The sequence below is a fragment of the Cibotium barometz genome, chromosome 52 (assembly GCF_041138505.1).
Source record: "Cibotium barometz isolate CiBa-2024 chromosome 52, ASM4113850v1, whole genome shotgun sequence".
NCBI classification, from domain to species: domain Eukaryota; kingdom Viridiplantae; phylum Streptophyta; class Polypodiopsida; order Cyatheales; family Cibotiaceae; genus Cibotium; species Cibotium barometz.
Window position 1 is genome coordinate 8,335,912 of NC_141097.1, and position 19,977 is coordinate 8,355,888.

Here is a 19,977-nt window from a genome sequence, read left to right on the forward strand (position 1 = left end):
ACCAACAGTCAAAATCTGGTTCAAGAAAGGTGATGTGTTGGAGAAACATGCTCCTATGGGATGTACCAATGAGGCTATGGTGGAAGCCTGCATTGTGCTTGGTTATCAGATTTCTTGGGAGAAATCCTCTTTTGTATTTGAGGATGATAGATGGGATTTTGTAACTTACTTAATAGAGGGTGATGGATAAATTAGTTGTTGGTAGCTTGTTGTAAGGCTGAAAGGATGTAATGCTTTCTGAATTATATATATATATATATATATATATATATATATATATATATATATATATATATATATATATATATTGGTCCCCAAAAAAAGAAGATACATTTGCACTAGTTGTAAATATGAGATCAGTAGTATATAATAATAATAGATGGATGTGATAATTTCCTTTTTGAATGAACACTTGGATGAAGTTAAGTCTAGTCAATTCAAACACAAGTTTAATCAAATAGCTAACGCAACATGAAAATTCTAAGGCCACACATAGTATAGATAGCTAATTAGATCACTAATTTACCTCATAATCACAAGGCTATATATTTTTAATGCAAATGGAGTGCTAAGACAATTCATGCAAGAACCCAAGCAAACACATCTACAATCATCCAAAAGGATACACGGATATCTAGCAAGAACATGGAATCATGGATTGAAATATGATAAACACAATATATGGGTACACATATTAGACTAGCAACATTAATAATAGGAGGCCTACCAATGGAACTTGGATCAGGGGCAAGTTCATGTCAAGAGATAATCGATTATAGCATTGTCGTCAATAAACGAGAATACCAAGAACCAACAAATGCCACATGTGAAGTAGACTACTAAAAGAGTTAAAGGTATCAAAATGAAGAGACAAGCAAGGATTTTTCACACAGTCATACCAACATAATGCCATCAAAGGAATCTCATTTTTCAAGCATCACTTTGTCCAAGAGAATGTAAAAGCTAGCAAAATCAACTTAAGCTACTATTCAACTCACAATCATGTAGCAAGCTTCTTCACCAAGCCCCTAGCCTCAACCAAAAATAGTTTCTTAATATATTAATTAGAAGTTATAAGATCTTCAATAATTTGAAGTGCCAAAATCTCACTTCTCCTACATGTTCCACCATGCCCATGAGATGGAAAAGTCTCTCCAAAGGTACACATGCTTTCCTAAGCTTCTTGCAAGGAAGTGACTTTTGACCAAATCATACCTATTGTAAGGGCAAAAGTATCCCCCTTATGAAAGTGGGCAACTTTGCTTCCCTAGCTCCATAATCATTTTCCATATTTGGAAACTTCACCAAAACCCATTTGGCCACATCCAAAAAAAAAAGTTCCTCAATCATCCAATTGTTATCATCCAGCAATGGAGTATTGAATTAACAAATTAGAGCCAAATTTAAGAGGGTTAGATGCTTACTTTATCTGAAAAAAAAGGCTCGTGAATCTTCCAATGAAGTCTTGAATTAACAAATTGGAGCCAAATTTAAGAGGTTTAGATGCTTACTTTATCAAAAACTTAATAAGAGGGGTGGAGGAAAAAGGTCCACACTCTTGTAGTACTCTCCTAGGTTCAAGTAGATTCATTGGAATATTTAACTTATAATATTCTTATAGAAATACCATTCAATAAATAATGTCAGATGTAGATTTGGTACGATATCTTCATGTTCCCCTTAATCAACTATTGATATGCATTTGAAGGACTAGTTGATTGATGTAAGGATGGTGGTCGATTGGCTATCCTATTAGTTTGCTAACTTTAATTAAGAAAGAGCTAAAACACATCCTTTTTTAAAACAAATCTTAACTTTTGTCAAATCCTTAAAAACACAAGCACTATTGAAATTGAGGTCAAATGCCAAATTATATTGTAAGTACAAACTAAAGGCTAATTGTCCAAAGGTTATTTTGCCATTGTAAAAGGTGAAAACCACAGAGGAGACTTTAATTATTGAGATATTCTAGAAGGGAATCTTGGAATTGAGAAAATCAAGGATAGCATGAGTAATTTGTGAAGAGTTGGAGTGAATCAAGGAATGGAAAATGGATCTAGAGATGCTCTAAAAGAGTTGAATTATAAATTGATATAATCTTAAGCTCATTGTGTGGGTGGAATTTACAACAAAATAGAGCTTTCATCTATGCTTATTATTTGTTTGTTTTAAATGCTTCACTAGTCTTAATAATTGTGCTTAATTAGGTATGTTTTTAATTGTTTGCTATGAACTTTCTGATATCTACAATTTTAAGTTAGTATCAATGTCCCTAGAATTGGACCATAACAATTGAGTGTTTGGTGCTTTCTTAGTGTTAAAATTTAAATCTTTAGCATAGTAAGCTTTTGAGATTATAATAGTGCTTATCAGTGAGAAGCAAGTAATAAGTGCACATCCGCAATGGTGGTGGATTCATATTAGGAACATTTCTTCATAACATGGTTGCAGCTCAAGAAAAAAAACATGGCCATGGTTGCTACTCAACAAAAAAATAAGGCCATGGTTGCTACTCAACAAAAAAATAAGGCCATGGTTGCTACTCAAGAACAAAACAAGGCTTTTCCAACAGATATGATACTATCTTGGTGTTAAAGGTGTAAGGGAATTATAGATTGATTGCCTAAAGATTTTTTCATTGATTACATTGTAAAAGAGGTTTTAAAAATAGTGAAAACTTAAGTGATTGAGATATTCTAGGAGAGAATCATGTGATTGATAGAATCCTTGATAGCATGAGTGATTTGAGACGATTTGATGGGAGTGAATCACAGATAAAAGTGGATCTAGAGATGCTATCATAGAGCTATAAATCAAATGTACCCCAAACTTAGTGTCTATTGTTATTTTGTGTTTATTTTAACTCTTAATTAGCTTAATAATTATGCTTAATCAATTTTAAGTAGCAATATATATCAACAATTACACCTAACAACAAAAACTTTAGCATGAACCTTTTTTTGGGAAGAAGACAAAGAAGATGTTGGACTTTATGTAAGCCTGGATTAAAATGTGAAAGGCTCACTGCTCTCAAGCTCCATATGTGAACTTGGTGGAGATATACTAATGTCAACCGAAGATTCAAGAGAACTTCTGTGATGATAATACAATGTTTACTACATTTTGCAATCTCTTTTAAAGGGTAAAACCTTGAAGGTATAAGTGTAAGAGTACTCATTCATCATTGTTTAAAAAGCATGGGTGATTAACCTAATGCTTTGAGGATTGCACAATACCAAAACCTTATCCTTCCAAGAAGGAAAACAAAAATATCACTTGTTGGTAGGTTACAATTTTGAGAAGTACTAGCAGTTCTTGAATCTATTCACGAATGTGAAATCTTTGATCCTATGTTGTCACGTGCATAGCTTGAGAAGGATGCACATGGACACAACCTACAACTACAATTGCAAGGTTCATGAAGAAGTTTGGCCAAGTTGAGCAGCCTTTTGACCTCCTAGATGTGTATTGATCGAGCACCCATGGACCATCATGCATGAACATGAGTATGCACTTTTCAAGTGGTCATGGAGTTCGACCAACTAAAGAGGAGATCAAGGGTCATTCAGAGTAGAAGAGATCGAGGTTTACAGTGCCGGGTCATCCACTTAGCTCATCTACAGATCAATGAAATTTGGATTTGTTGTATATGTTCACGTGTTGGTAATAAACAATAGATTGCAGTACATCTTGTGGTTAGCGTATCTAAATCAACCTATGATTAGCGTAACTTCTGCAATCTTGTTACATGTGCTTTAAAAATTGAAACAAGATGTACACATGGCATTTATGTTCCCCTTAGTGGATAGTAGAAACTACGCGATTGGTCATACATTGCTTCTAGAACAATGTCCTAGAACTGTTGTAAGTCAAAAGCTAAACACTGCACAAGCTCATTTTTTTGTTAGCAGTCATCTCTTGTATGTACCATAGTTCTCACAGAGGGCCTTTGTTATGGGTGTGCCCGCCCTGTACCTTTTCTCATTTTTCCCCATCTCCCCATATTTTCCCTATTTTACTGGTCGTGGGGGAGCTGTCAATTATGGCCGCCTGTATGCTGGCCGACTCGAGGACTTTTCCTAGTCGTGGACTCCCGGCTGCTGTCAACTGGTTTATAGCTGGCCGACCAGCATAGGGGGATGGTATAAAACCACCCCTGCCCCCACTCCACTGTGACATTGGGTATGTACCAGATATATTGTATATAACAGAGTTTATACAGCTTCTCTCTCTCTCTCTCTCTCTCTCCTGCGTTTGCTCTTCTTCACACGGTCTTGCGTTTTCAGGCTGATGGTTCTCTTGTGTTTGCTCATCTTCATCGTGGTGTCGTGCTACGTTGTGCTCTCAGTTGTTTGTCTCATATCCACTGTGTAATCCGACATGGTATCAGAGCCCCAGGTGGCTTGAAGGTTGGAGACTTTGGAGAGCTTACGAGACTGTTTCTTGAAGACCATGGAGCTGGCGAGAGATTTGAAGAGCTTGCAGGACTACTAGTTTTTTGGTGCTGATTGGAGATCTCTTGAGATGGCAAACTTGCTTTAGATGCTTGAGAAGCACGTGAAGATCCCTACTCTCCCCACATTCCTGGTGGATCGACAATTGGACAAGACCAACTATGGCATCTGGAAGGTTATGATGGGTCCCTTGACACACTTTCTTAACAAAGAAGAGATAGATAAACTTGTCTTTCTTGGAAGGGACTTCCATGTTTGGTGGGTAGGTTGGTTTTCTTTAGTCGTGACAACCCATGAGCTTGATATATAGGAATGCGATTTAGTTTTGTTTTTGCCTATTAGAGACTTACAGTAGAAAAGAATCCCTAGGGATTACTCAAAACCACCATGATGCCTAAAAAATCTATCACTAGGCCCCCTCCAGCACATGTTGAAAAAGCCCAACCTTGAACTACTTCTACTGCAGCTTTTCTGAGAAGACTGCTCTACCTGTGATGTGCAGTGAGTATAGGCCCTTGCAAATGAATTGCAGATGAAAGTGAAGAAAAAAAAGAGAGAAGTTTACTGTACCGATGCAGCAAAAGCACTACTTTCCTCCACACAAGGCCACCTGCAAGTCAAAAAAAGCCATTCAGATAATGACATACAGAAGGGATAACAATGGTGAGTCTCTCTAGCCCAGAAGCTTCACTACATCAACTCCATCATAAATAAGGGCCACATGGATGACACTGACATGTTAGTTATGTCCTGAATCAGGATGAAAAACTCGCATATAATCTGGACCTGCATTTATGCAATCTCCACACGTACATGTACACTCATCAGACCTCTGTTCTTTATTTACACAAGATGTCCCCAAGGCATCTCCAGTGTCCACCACCCATCTTTCTCACAGTGAATTGTGTGCCCTCCAAATTCTACCTGCAGTCATTCCACCCCCATATGTACATGTCACAAAACATAACAAAGCAAAGAAAATTGTATCGATACACTAACCACATTGCCTGAGAGCAAAAAATGCTTGAATGCTGCACAATTAATGCAAAGAGGCAGGATTAGTCTCCCTACCCAACATGTGAGCAATACAACTCAATGAGATCTATAATATAAAAATGGGCAGATACTAAACCGAGCTCAAAACCCACAAACCATCAGAAAATTGTGGTGGAATGAAGCTTTCCAGGGACACCATCTACAATAGAGAATAATGAATGGGGCCTGAAGGGGATAATCTTCATTGTTCGATGATGTGGGATAGGGGTCATGCCCATGAAGGATTTGGAGCAATACAGAATAGCAACTTAGGTGCAAGCGAAAGTGGGTGGGCAAGTGGCAAGGGAGGAGGGTATGGAGATCATAAAAATAGCATGTCACTCCTTTTTGATAGACTGAGGAGGGCCCACGGGGCTGACACATGCAAGAACAAGTGCATATGGACGGACAAACCATAGTGTTTAGAAGGCGATTCTCCACACACAAAAAAAGGATGCAGTTCAAGTTCCTTTTCTTTCATATTCTTACAGATAGACTCAGTGGCAAACCTCTTTGTGATCAAGGACAGGGGAAAGGAAAGCATACCTGGCAAAAGACCAGTTGCAACAGCACATCAGAGGGCAGCATTTCGAAACCACAGCAGCAGCAGCAACAGGTTGAGCTTGTGGTTCGAGCATTTGGCCTTGCACAGCACACCTCTGCAAGCAACATAGGCCCACCAGTAGCTCTTAACATAAGGGGTGGACAAAATCAGCAGCCAGCTTCAATTTTTGCGTGCAGACTTTCATTGCTTCAATCTTCATATCCTCCCTCCGCATACATGCTGGACATTAAGACAAATGCCCCAGCTTCTCTCTCGTCCACCATAACTGCACAATCAAAAACCTGTTTAGCAAGCTGTACATTACCCCACTTCCGGCAAGCATCCAACAAAGCAGTCCATGTCACAAAACTAGGTTGGGAAGGTATTTTCTCCAGCATAGTCACTGCTGCATCAAGTTGGCCTGCACGGCCAAGGAGATCTACCATGCATGTACGGTGCTCAATAGTTGGTATGATTCCATGTTCTGTGCTCATAATGTCAAAAAAAAATTGGCCCTTTTCTACAAAGCCTGCATGGTCGCACGCAGTCAGAACGCTAAGAAATGTGACCCCATCCGGTGCTATGCAGGCCTCCCTCATCCTTTCAAACAAAAGAAAAACCATTTCACTCACTCCTAGGCGGGCATATCCTGCAATAAGTGCACTCCATGAAATTACATCCTGGACAGGCAGCTCATCAAAGATTTCTTGTGCTTCTGCAATTAAGCCACACTTGGCATACATATCCAACAAAGTGCTGCCAACCACAATATCCCTTGCAAATCCCTCTCTAATGATATGAATGTGCATTTCTCGGCCCTTGTCTATGGCACCAATGCTACCACAAGCTTTCAAGCCACAAACCAAGGTGATGATACTTGGAGACACCCCATCTAGTTGCATTTTTTGAAAGCAATTCAGTGCTTCCTCACCAAGTCCATGTTCAGCATATCCTGAAATCAGAGCAGTCCATGAAACTACATTCTGAACTGGCAGCTCATCAAACACTTCCTGTGCTTCTGCAAGTGAGTTGCATTTAGCATAGACATCTAGCAAAGCACTTCCAATTAAAGGATCTCTTTCATACTCCTCTTTTATTATCTCGGCATGTATTGCTTGACCCCTCTCTATGGCTCCTAAGATGCCACAACCTTTCAAGCTGCAAACATATGTGACCGCATTTGGAGACAGTCCCTCAAGCCACATCTCTTTGAGGCAATCCATCACTTTCTCACTGTATCCATGTTCAGCATACCCCGCAATTAAAGCATTCCATGATACGATATTCCGGATTGGGAGCTCATCAAACACTTCACATGCTTCTGCAAGTGCACCGCATTTGGCGTAGAAGTCAACCAAAGTACTCGCAACAAAAGGATCTCTTTCAAATCTCTCTTTGGCCATCTCAACATGTAGCGCTTGACCTCTTCCCATGGACTTCAACCTAGCACAAGCTTTTAGCAGGGCCTGAAGTGTAAACCTGCTAGGATAGATGCAATCCTCTTGCATTTTCTTTAACAGGTTGAAAGCATGCTGTGTTTCCCCAGCCTCCACATACCCTTGTATGAGAGAAGTCCAAGAATACTCGTTCCGATGAGCCAGCCTCTGGAATACCTGATGAGCATCAGATACTTTATTGCAGTCTACAAACATTGGGACAAGGTAGTTCCCGAGCACCTGATGGCCATCCAGTCCATTGCCATGTATGTGCACTTGCACAATTCTGGCATATCCCAAGGTTTTCCTTTTTCTGCACTGTTGCAAGAGGTAGATGAAATTCTCCACTGAAGGCGGCTCTGCTACCGTCTGTTTGAGACAAGGGAGGGCTTCTTCTAAGCTAATCACCTCCCAACAACTGTTGTCGTGCACTTGTTGAGCAGTTTCAGATACATTCACATGTACTCGAGCCCGAAGGCAGGGAGCACAGTTGCGGCTGTACTTCGTGAGTTCCTCCTTCAAAGGAAGGGTGGCAAGGGCATGATGATGGCCATTAAATGCTTTGCTTTCATGCATTTTCCTTTCAGTCTGGGACTAGGTCCTTAACATGCTGACATGATTCCTGCAAAAGCCTACAGTAAAAATGCAGGGCGGACCTGATATGCCAATGCTCGCACATCTGTCGCCCAACAGTAAAAGTGCCCGAAACCTAACAGCAGAAAATTATTTACCGTCTGCCTGTGGGTCGAATCTGGGCTTCGACGCTTCCTATCCACGTCCCATCTGCAGTCTTGCACCATGCCCTTTCATTTTCCGGTGCAATGGGTTTCGTTCTTTTCTATTTCGAGCTTCTGGCATCTGTTAATTTAGGGTTTTTGAGCTTGTGTTTGAGATCATTGCCATTTGCTCTGTCTCAAGTAAACATGTCTTTCGCCTTGCATGTACCAGACCATGGTGCGCTAGCAGGTAATTTGCTTCCTGTAGCTAAAGGGCAAAATTTGAAGGGATAATTGCAGTTGTCAAACCTTAATATAATTGAAATACATCTTTACACTTCTCTACACTTGCTCTCACTATTCTTGCTCTTGCTCTCTCTAGCTGTCTCATTTTACTATGTGCAAGAAGAGAGAGGTAAAAGAGTGAAGAACAAGCTTCATTCCCATTTCAAATCTAAATTCTAGAGTAAAGAGGGGACAGTGTTGTAGAGAGGTCAGCGTTGTAGGGAGGTCACTTATATGATAAAAATGTACCTCTCTCTCTCTTTCATTGTTTAAAAATAGAACACCCCATTGATATACTACCTTTGGGGTATTCTTAGCATGGACTAATTTTTGGACACTGTGGACAATATGGCAAAATAGAAATCAGATGCATTATGGACATATTCATCTTGATCAATGCACCTACTTCTGACGCATGTTGAGACAGTCCCTACATGACTGTCGAAACTTGCAACAAATTGACGACCAGAAATACATGGCCTTCTTTGACTACTTCTAGGCAGTCACATCCCTAGCCCCTACAAAGGGGCCTCAGTTGTATCATCATGATGGTTTGTTTGTGGGTTTTCACCTCGCAACAATGAGGTTTCCCACTAGTAATATAAGAATTACTATATTAAAAAAAGAACATCCCATCATTATATGTAAGGTGCATCTATTTGAGAATATAATAAATGAGCACACCTCACCACACATCTCCACCAATGAAAAAAAAGAAGAAGGTAAAAGCAATAATCGTTTCTATTTTTAAAAAATAATTTTTCTTAACAAAAAGTGTACATACATGCACACATACGCATACACATACACACATGTACTCACACACACAAACACACAGACACACAGATGCACACACACTTGCGTGCGCACTTACACATACACTCGCACTCGTGTACACTAACGTACACATACACACATATACACATGTAAGCATACACACACATAGTCATACACTTACATACGCACATGCACACACGCGATTGCACATTCACACTCACATGTGTGCACATAGAATCGACACACACCCAATCACCCACATGCATGTGCGTGCACACACACCCACACACATGCACATGATGCACATATACACACTCACACGCTTACAAACACATACACATAGATGCACACACACTCGCGTGCATGCACACACACACACACATACTCATACTTGCACACACTCATGCACATACACGCATAGATACATGCATATAGTCATACACTTGCATACTCACATGCGCACACACACACACACACAACTATGCATGTAGACAAAATCACACACACTCACATGCATGCATACAAAATTGACACACACCCAATCACCCACATGCATGCATACAAAATTGACACACACCCAATCACCCACATGCACACAAAATCACACACGCTCACATACGTGCACACAAAATTGACACACACCCAATCACCCACATGCACATAAAATCACACACGCTCACATGCATGCACACAGGATTGACACACACCCAATCACCCACATGCACACACACCCACATACACACACACCCACACATGTGCACATGATGCACATAAACACACTTGTTGAGATATCGAGCTCAACTAGTGTTACAGGAGGGCAGACATTGATGGCCCGCCTGGGTGATAGCTTTCGCACTGATGTCACTAGCACGGTCGATGAGATTATGGTCGATATGCCACCAGTGGATGACAAGTTGTGTGACAGCCAATTTGGAGTACCAGAGTTATGGCATAGTTATAGCGCCAGCTCATACAATCAGGTTCACACTATAGACTGACCACTTTGTATGTTGTAGGAGAGTACTTTCCCTTTATGTATGTACTCTTATCTTTTAGTTATATGGTTGTAGAGAAGAGAAGAAGATAGAAGAAAATTTAGCCATTCATCTCTCTTGTGTCTTGCACTCTTGTGTGTGTGTGTGTGTGTGTGTGTGTGTGTGTGTGTGTGTGTGTGTGTGTTTACTTGCAAGGAACTCAAGCTCTCTCTCCCCCCCACATTCTCTTTCTGGTATTAGAGCTCCGGTTCGTGTGTGAGAGCTAAGGAGGTAAGCAAGAGGAAATAACAAGGAAGCAAGGAAGCGGCACACGGGTAAGAGCATTATCATCTCTTTTCCTTCTTTGTTTAGGTACAACACCCCGCGGTAGCTCCAAGAGCTACACATCTCCAATGAAGGAGTTATCTTCACAGGCTTGGACGTGCTTGTGTGTTACATAGTACTTTGTATTGCAGTTTTTCATCTAGAATCGTATTTCAGGCCCGCCGTCTCGGGCTCCCTTCTATCACTACTAGGTATTTTTGACAATTTTGAGAAGTTCTGGTTGAGAACTATCTCTGGTCGAAATTTAATTATTGCAGTGCAGCAGTGCATTTTGGAGTGCAGATAGTTGAGCAGGGTCTGCAAGTGAGGTTTAATCCTCAAGGATGTTTTGTGGAAGACTTTAAAAACCAGTGTCACTTAGTTGCAAAGGGTAATAGAAATCGCACGATGTTTACTTTTGATGTGGACTTGCCTAAAGTAAAGGCAACCATGTTTGCGCATGGAACATATGTCACTGTAGATATTAACATATGGCACAAGCAAATTGGTTATGTGAATGTACAAGACTGAAGTCTATGCAGGCCCAAAATATTGTTGCAAGTTTGCCAAAGTTTAAGGTTGATGGTATGCACAAAGTATGTGAAAAGGGCCAAACATGCTTTCCCACATAAAAAGCATGTTAGTGCAGATATCATATATTCAGATGTATGGAGACCGACCAAGACTGCAACAATTTTCTTGAGATCTTAACCATGGAATTTTTGTTGCATGGGATTTCCCAGATCAGACAAGGCGGGTAAGCTTCTTGCTAATGTGGCAGCATTGGTCACAACTCCACACATACCCTCTCACATGCCAATTACAATTTGATTGGGCTACTTTCGAGGCGGCAGACCTCAAAGCCCGGTTTCTTCCACCATACTATATAACCAATCTTGAGGACGAGTTTTACAAACTCACTCAGGATGGTGGATCGGGTCCCCATCCCTTGAGAACTTTTGTATGAGCTTTGAAATGATGTGTGGCTTCATTTGGGATGGTCTACCTCATAGGGAAAACCTCATAGGGAAAATACATAGCCTCCACATCCATTGCTGTGTGGTGGTGCAGCTCTATATCATTGGAGTATATGTCTCCTATCTAGAATTGAATGAGATGGGAGGAGGAGGGTTGGGGTATCCATGGATACATGCACCTAGCTCTTTAAAGAGATAAAGCCCTTTCTTCTAGAGCATTGAGTAGTAGCATTAGCAATGAAGAGGCAATCCTTTGACAAGTTCTAGTGCATTGTTCTTGAAATTTCTTGTTCATCATCATTTAAAAATGAAGCAAATGAGAAGCCACCAATGTTGGGGTGGAAAGAGGAGCCTCTACAATGACATCACTTGTTGAAAGAGTTGTTTTGGGATACCTTTTCACTTGTTTGGATTTAGGAAAGACCATGGGAAAAAAGCCTCAAAGAGGAGGGCCATAAAGGGGTGATCGTTTGTAAGTAGATTCTAGGTCAAATTCTAGGTCAAATGGGAGCCTAGAATTGCCCAAGTGAGTGTTGCAAGAAAGAGAGGATGAAGGGGTAGCGAGGAATTCAAATAGTGAGCTATAAGTTAAAGGAGAAGAGCTCAAAGGTGGCAAAGGATAAGGGATGATGGAGCACTCTAGTGCCAAACTAAATACTTAAAGGTGCCGGTGATAACTACATCACCAGCACCTAAGTGGGGAGAAGCCATCACCACTAATACAACTAGATGATGTTCAAGAAATGTGTGCCTTAATCTTTGGCTAATTGAAAAATCAAAATGACCAGTTGAGATCTTCTATAATCAATCCAGTTTGAAAAAAATGCAATCATAGTGTAATTTTATTTTTTAGGATGGTTTTTTCCTTTAAATATCTAGCTTAGTGAATATTAAAGACAGAGTGCCTATTTATTTTAAAAAACATTTCTTGAATAATGTAGTGCTAGATAATGGTATGCTTCTAGTGCTAGCTCCCATATATGTGTACCAATGATAGAATTAAATGTCTAACTCCAAATCGTATGTATCTACTTTCCAAACTAGTGGAACATAGCTCATCAGTGGTGTGCATGTACAGGCACATACATTGTGGATGAGTATGGTTGTGTTTGGGAAATTATTTTTTGGATCATTACATCAGGTCATTTTCATTGTGGATTGAAGAGGAAGGATTGAAGAGAAAATTGTAATTTTAAATGAGCATTTTCTTCACAAAACTAGTTATAACTAAATCTTGAATATTTTATGGAGGGGATTTTCCTTCATCATTTCAAGAAGGTTTTTTTGAAGATTGAACAAGTTCTACGCGAAGTTCTATCTTTTTTTGAAGATCAAGTAAGGGTAACATCTAAATCCTCTTTTTGTAATAACAAGAGTGTTGTTTACGAATATTTCCAAAGGATGAGAAAACCCTAAGGGAAGGCTTGTGAAAGGGTTTCACTTGAGCACTAAGGGCTTGTTCCCTTGGTTGCAAGTGGTTGGTGTTGGAAATTTGAACTAAAGTTGAAAAAACAAACTGAGAAAAAGCTACATCTCTCTTTTCCACCTCACAAGATTCCAACTTACCATCAATGTTGCTTTAAACACTTGTTTGTGAAAATATAATACTCTAAGCCCATCATTGATGGTTGTTTTTGAAACACACAATTACTTTCAAGGGAAAAATGGAAAAGGGATGTTCTTGTGGGGAGAGCAAACACCTAGTGACAAAGGAGGAAAGAAAAAAGGGATGTTCACATGAAAATGTAAGGAAGAATGGGCAAAGAGGAAAAAGCCTAGTGACAAAGGAGAAAATAGAAAGGGATGTTCACATGAAAGTGCAAGGAAGAATGGCCAAAGAAAAATAATGATGAGGAAGAAGACTCAAAACCCTTGAAGGAAGAGGAAATTTAAAATAGATGAGGAACAAGAGCAATTAGCTATGAAGCAAGATGCATATGCCTCAAAAGAGCATAGTGTAAAAATTAGATGCTTGCATGCCAATGTTACAAGCAAGTGGACAAGATGATGCAATTACCAATGCATGTGCAAAAGAAATTATTCACATGGGCTAAAGAGCAGGTAAGGACATATGTAGTTGAGCTCAATCGACACATGGAAATGCACGAATCTACCCATGGGGAGTGGCAAGCCAAAACAACGAAGAGTCGTGCAGGGTATCAAGTGTGATGCATATGAAATAGGTGCACAAAAGGGCCTAGAGAAGAAATATTGCATGGAAGATGCTTCGAATTTTCATAGAAAAACACAACCATATATATGGAGAAAGCAGCAAAATGGTTGACAAGAAAAGTAAGCACATGAAGTTCCAAAGATAGCACATTGCAAATGAAGATGAAAGGAGCATATAAAAATGTGATCATGTATAGCACATTGAGCATTACATGTGGACAACCAAAGGCATGGTGTTCGATGCTCAGGTTGACTACACCCATTTTGGTGCCCCCAATGTATGTGTAAATGTGTTAGGATGAGACGTGGCAAGATAACAGTACAGGGCCATCTTACAAGCTTGGAATGATGTGACTAGATTTTGGAAAGAAAAAGATTGAAATGTTCTTAAATAGTAAAAAGAGAAGAGCTTTTATTATTAAAAACTATAAGTGAGTTTTAAAGAACTTTTCTCAAGAGCTTTTGGGCACAAGAACTATAAATTCAGCTATTCTTTCATTGTTGAGACATGTAAAAAGACAACAAAGCTCTCTAGCTCTAAGAAATTGTACTCATCAAGACTCCTCTAAGGGTTTTATCTAATTGTTGATACACAAAGAGGTGATGGAAGAGGTCCACAACATGGCCGTGGACAAAGGGTAGATAAAAATCGATTCTTTTTTAAAGGGGGTAACCAAAAGGGGCAAGAACAAATGACAACCACTTAATAATAGAATGGGCACAGAGAGGTCACTATAAAAGTGTTGTAGAGTTATTTTCACTTCTTATGCATCAAGCCTCATACGTTTGTGCCATCTCTACTAGGTCCATGTACATAGTAATTTAGAAGAGAAATTTGTTGATTGAGCGGTCTTCTTAAGGTGTGCTCTACATGGCCCTTGTGGTTTTGTACATGCTCATTTTTGTCTCGGTGTGGGTTGTATGGTAAGAATGTGCTCTATGCAGTCTATATGCTTGTTCTTCTCATTTTGTGCTCTTGAATGGTCCATGTGGTTTTGTACATGGTTAGAATAGGCTACGTGAGATCTTTATACTTGGTGTGGTCAATACGAGAATGGGCTAAATGTGTCCCATACATGGTTGGAATGGGCTCTATGTGATCTATATGCTTGGTCTTCTCACTTTGTGCTTTGCATGGCGGTACATGTGGCTTGTATGATCAAAACGGACTTCCCAAGATCTTTACATGCATGTTGTCATCTCGGGGCTCTCTCCAATCCATGTGATCCTCTTATGGTTAAAATGGGCTCTATGTGATCTTTATATACTTGGTCTTCTCACGGTGTGACTCTACATGGTCTATGTGGTCTTTGAACATGGTCAAAATGGACTATCCAAGATCTTTACATGCTCTTGTTTTCTTGATGTGGTTTGTACAATTGGAATGGTTTCTATGTGTCCCACATATGGTCGGAATGGGCTCTATGTGATCTATATCTATATGCTTATTCTTCTCATGGTGTGCACTACATGGTCCATGTAGTTCTATACATAATTGAAACAGGTTGCTTGAGCTCTTTACATGCGTGCTACATGGTCCATGTAGTTCTATACATGATTAAAATGGGTTACTTGATATCTTTACATGCTTGCTGTTGTCTCAGTGTGGCTAGTACATGAATGGACTCTATGTGTCCCCCCATGGTCGAAATGCATTCTATGTGCCCCATGCATGGTTGGAATGGGTTGTCAAAATGGGCTCTAAGTTGTCTATATGCTTGGTCTTCTCACAATGTGCTCTACATGGTGGTCCATATGGTTTGTATGGTCTAAACAGACTGGTATAAGATCTTTACATGCTTGTTGTTGTGTTGGTGTGCTTTATATGGTTTATGTGGCCTATATATGGTTGGAATGGGCTCTATGTGATCTCTCTATGCTTGTTCTTCTCATGGTGTGCTTTTCATGGTTCATTTTATCTCTATACATGGTCAAAATGAGATATTTACATGCTCGATGTCGTCTTAGTGTGTTCGTGGTCCATGTGTCCCATACATGGTTGAAATGGGCTCTATATGATCTTTGCATGCTAGGTCTTCTCATAGTGAGCTCTTCATGGTCCATATGGACTTTACATGGTTAGAGAAGACCACACAAGATTTGTATAAGCTTGATGTCATCTCGTGTGGTCTGCACGATGCAAGTGATCTACATATGTTTGGAACAAGGTTCTCACAACCTTTGCATGCTCGATGTTACATTAGTGTGGCTTGTATGGTCGATATGACATGTATACATGGTCATAAGGTCAGAATGGGTTATTGGAGATCTTTACAAGCTTACTATCATCTAATGTGGCCTATATGGTTAGAATGAGATGCATGTGATATTTATGTGATTCCTATGTGGTGTTTATAGGCTACATGGGCGTTGTTTCTTGCCAGTGTGTATATTTCCTATTTGTGGTTGGTATATTTTCTATGTCTTTATAGGCTACACGGGCCATTGTGCATGCTAGGAATGAAATTCTTGAGTGTTTTGTATGGTCCACATATTTTGTATATGGTTGGGTTCCTATGCCACCACCATTAAGGAGGCCCCCTGGGCCTTTGATGCTACCGTAATTTTCCTCAAGGGTTTCTTTGCATGTGGCTCCCTCAACTTCCCTGACTCTCCACGCTTCCTCTCCTATCTCCTCACTCCAACACTCTTCCAAAAACTAATTTGCATGCTCGCCCATGCCAATGTGCAACCTTCCGGCGATTGTATTATAGGTTATGGGCCAAAGAAGTTAAAAATAACACCTAAAAGGCCTCCAACATCATTTTTCACCATTAATTAGTGGGACCTTAGGATGTGAAGACGTTTAGTAATGTTAGGGGAGTAGGGTAGTGGAATATGCCTTTAGATTAAGATTCAACTCAAGGTGAATGTAAGGAGTTCTGCACTAGCTATCACACACCCATGCCTTGAAACAACTTCTCCTTTTTCGCGTGCTCCCATCGCAACCGCCTTCCTATGCTCTGCTCACAGTCTTCCCCTCAGCCACCCCGCTCCCCAACCTCGGCTACTTACCTACCTCGCCCGCAGTTCCCTCACCCACATCCTCATCACCCCCTTGCCCACTGGAACTTATTGATGCGCGCCCCTCCCATCGCCTGCTCGCCCCCTTCCACCTCGCCTGCTCGAAGTTCCCTGCTGCCCTCCCCTCCCATCGCATGCTTGCCTCGCCTTCTCCCCGGACCTGCTCCTCTCCCCTCCCCACTCCTGCTCACCTACAAGAGCAACGTGTAAGCATGTAAATGCAAAACACACTCTTAGTTTTCTAGAAGCATGCATAGCCACACGTGGTACTTGCCAAAAAAGAAAGATTCGATTATATTTCTCACCTTTAGAAATATGAATCGAATAAGGTGCAGAGTCGTGCATGGCAAATCTGGTTAATTCATAAATATAAAAAATGAAAATGTTTTGGGTGCATATTCAAGAGATTTGGTCATGATTATGATGGGAAATTTAGCATGCCTCTTCAACACGGGATGATTTAAAATTTTTTTATTACTAAGGTGATCATCTCTCAAAAAAACATCTTGACAGCTCCATCTCTATCGCTTCTCTCTGTAGGCTCACGTATTCTTCTTTTGTGTATTCCTCTCTCTCTCTCTCTCTCTCTCTCTCTCTCTCTCTCTCTCTCTCTCACACACACACACACACACACACACACACACACACACAGGGCTAGCTCTATTGGAAGGCTCTCCTCTCTAATCGGTGAGCCATGGCACTATCTTTATGTTGCCTACTCCCCACACCAAGCTTGACCTCTCTCTCAGGCACTCTCCCTCTCTGAGCTCGATAACCATGTGGTTTTTCCTTTGTCTCTCTCTATGAGGAGGCACTTTGCCCTCTCCTGTGAGATCGATGAGGCACAAGGGGGGAATGATGTATGAGGGATGGTAAAGGTTATCAGGCATTAATGCATGCACTAGCATGTATTAATTAATTAATGTAAAAGTGTGAACATGCACCCATCATTTTTTTAAATTAGGCATATGGATTTTATTTTTTCATATCCACCTTAGCTAAGAGAGTAAGGATCAATGTTTTGAACTTTAGGTTTCCAACATTTTTAAAAACATGATTTGACAAGTGTGGATTAATGTCAGGCATGCAATTGATGGCATTAATTTTTAAAAAATTAACTTGGCTAAGTGTGCTCATGCACGCTTTCGACGACCTTTTCTTTCACACCTCAGAGCATTTCTTGCCACCATGCGTGGGCCTACTGATAGGCATGCACAAAGGATACTTGACGATTTCCTTCCTCTAGTTGTGCCAAGTGAGGAAGTAGAAGATGGAAAGTTTAAAACCTCCTCCTTTCGCAATTGTTGACAATCGATAACCTCTAAGCTTAGTCTGATAGAAGAGTGGCCAAGTAACTCAATGGAGCGTGAGGTCAAGTACGAAGCCTATCAATAAGTGAAAGTGCATTTACCCAAAAAAACCTTAAATTTTCACTGATATGGCTAAAGGAACAAGAGCAAGCTTAGTCAAAGCCCTCATTGATTTATTTGAGGCCAGGAAAACAATTCTAACTAGTCTGATGGCCTTATCAAATTATAGTGTTAGTGAATCCTCATGAGCCATGCAAGCCTCATTGAATCATGACTAACCAGTGATGTACATATAATGATGGTGGACAGAGAGCTTAGTGAAATAGAAAGACAAATAATTGCACAAAGTGGAGGGTCGGCCTAAGCATCATGATCCTTCCCTCAACACTAGAGCAGTTCTATCACATCAACATTTATGTTTAGTACACCCAGTCTAAGCGATGGGCCTAGGAGGAAGTCCAGTGCTAGCATCCTTCCCAAAGTCTTCGGGTGAAGGCTACCACTAAAAGAAAGCTTGCAAATAAAGGCCATAAAAGCAAATTTTCCTCAATAATAATGGGCTTCAAATGAAGGCCTTCAATTTTGAAAATTTTGAAGTCTAGGGCAAGGTTGCAAATTTCAAGCCTGGTTGACACCAAACTGAAAGCACATGTGATATCATTGAAAATGAAAATTGTGTCGCTTCCCCGTAACGGTTCTATCGCATCAACATTTATGTTTAGCACACCCAATCAAGCGATGGGCTTGGGAGGGAGTCAATGCTAACATCCTTCTCAAAGTTTGCTTTCTCAATCATTACTGTTGACACCAAACTCCAAGTGCATGTGATATCATTGAAAATGAAAACTGTCACTTTCTCCAGTGTCAACTTTAATCATATCTAAAAATCCTACTAGAGATAGTAGGAGTCTTGCGATTTCCTCAAGTGGAAATGTAACCACCCGTGTTGCCACTCCAACCACTTTTTCCAACCTTTGGTTTGCCTATGACCATCCAAAATTATTCAATTTTGGAATGATTACAAGTACTTATGGATTGGATGTAGCTAAAGGAAATAGACTATAACAAAAGTATGGTTGTGCATGTGTCGCAACGTGCTCTTTCACATTCTCCTTTGATTTCCAGTCGTTGTTTCTCCCTCATAATGAGGACCTCCACGCCCATCGACACACCCCTGCTGCCTTGTCTCCTATGCCCTTGCTCATCTTAAGGTGTCGTGTTTTCTCAAGGCTTCCATAGTTTGTTCCTTTGCCACCTCTCGCTCCCTGATATCACATAAAGAGAGGGGCACTCTGCTTGCGAGAGAGGGTTCTCTCAATGGCAAACGAGAGGGAGATAAGGTCTACTCTGTGGTGGACATGAGAGATAGATAGATAGATAGAGAGAGAGAGAGAGAGAGAGAGAGAGAGAGAGAGAGAGAGAGAGAGAGAGAGATTTGGTGTAGATAGGATTCGTTGATCGTGGCCACGCGGCATAGATTTACAACCTGCACATAGTGGTTGTGTTTGTCCTAATTTCTTTGTGGGTGAGCCTAAAGTGGTTATATTAACTATGTTGAGGTTAGACCCCCCTTTTGGATCAAATCGTGCGGACAGATTTTTCATCCGGGCAGTGGAAATTCGCAATCGCAGTCACACGTAGATTTTTAGCCTCTGCACAGTGTTTGTGTTTGCCCTAATTTCTGTGTGGGTGAGCGTGAAGTGATTCCATCAGATGTGCTCAAATTTTACCCCACTTTTAAAGCCATTTGTGTAGATAAATTTTCCATCCGGGCGCAGTGGATCTTCTCCTCTTTGTTTACATGGCTAAAATATAACTCTTCTCCTTCTTCTGGTGGAAGCATTAATTTTCGGCGTTGAGTAGTGGAAATGAGTCAGGGAACCGTAGATATGGATTTTGTAAAGCACATGTCTCAACAGAAGATGCAGAGAAGTTTGAGGGTGGAGGGC

At 40.6% G+C, this 19,977-nt stretch overlaps 1 protein-coding gene across 4 annotated transcripts; it reads right to left on the reverse strand.

Moving 5' to 3' along the window:
• Positions 1-3,160: 3,160 nt before the first annotated feature.
• LOC147608753 (pentatricopeptide repeat-containing protein At2g13600-like) lies at positions 3,161-8,469 on the reverse strand. Of its 4 annotated transcripts, none has more exons than XM_086788623.1 (4): positions 6,036-8,194; positions 5,268-5,378; positions 5,025-5,064; positions 3,161-3,617 (listed from the first exon to the last, which is right to left on the reverse strand). In XM_086788623.1, exon 1 carries the CDS (start codon positions 8,043-8,045, stop codon positions 6,243-6,245), a length of 1,803 nt encoding a protein of 600 aa, XP_086644749.1. In that variant the 5' UTR covers positions 8,046-8,194; the 3' UTR covers positions 3,161-3,617; positions 5,025-5,064; positions 5,268-5,378; positions 6,036-6,242. The 4 variants fall into 4 exon arrangements, 3 of the variants coding, with proteins under 3 accessions (XP_086644749.1, XP_086644748.1, XP_086644750.1); XM_086788622.1 differs by having other exon boundaries at positions 5,191-5,378; XR_015264384.1 differs by lacking the exon at positions 3,161-3,617 and adding an exon at positions 8,201-8,469 and having other exon boundaries at positions 3,625-5,064; positions 5,191-5,378; positions 6,036-6,319.
• Positions 8,470-19,977: the final 11,508 nt, after the last annotated feature.

Bases quoted from the DNA above. Each gene is read 5' to 3' on its own strand.
- LOC147608753 (XM_086788623.1), bottom strand. From the start codon at position 8,045: ATGCATGAAAGCAAAGCATTTAATGGCCATCATCATGCCCTTGCCACC.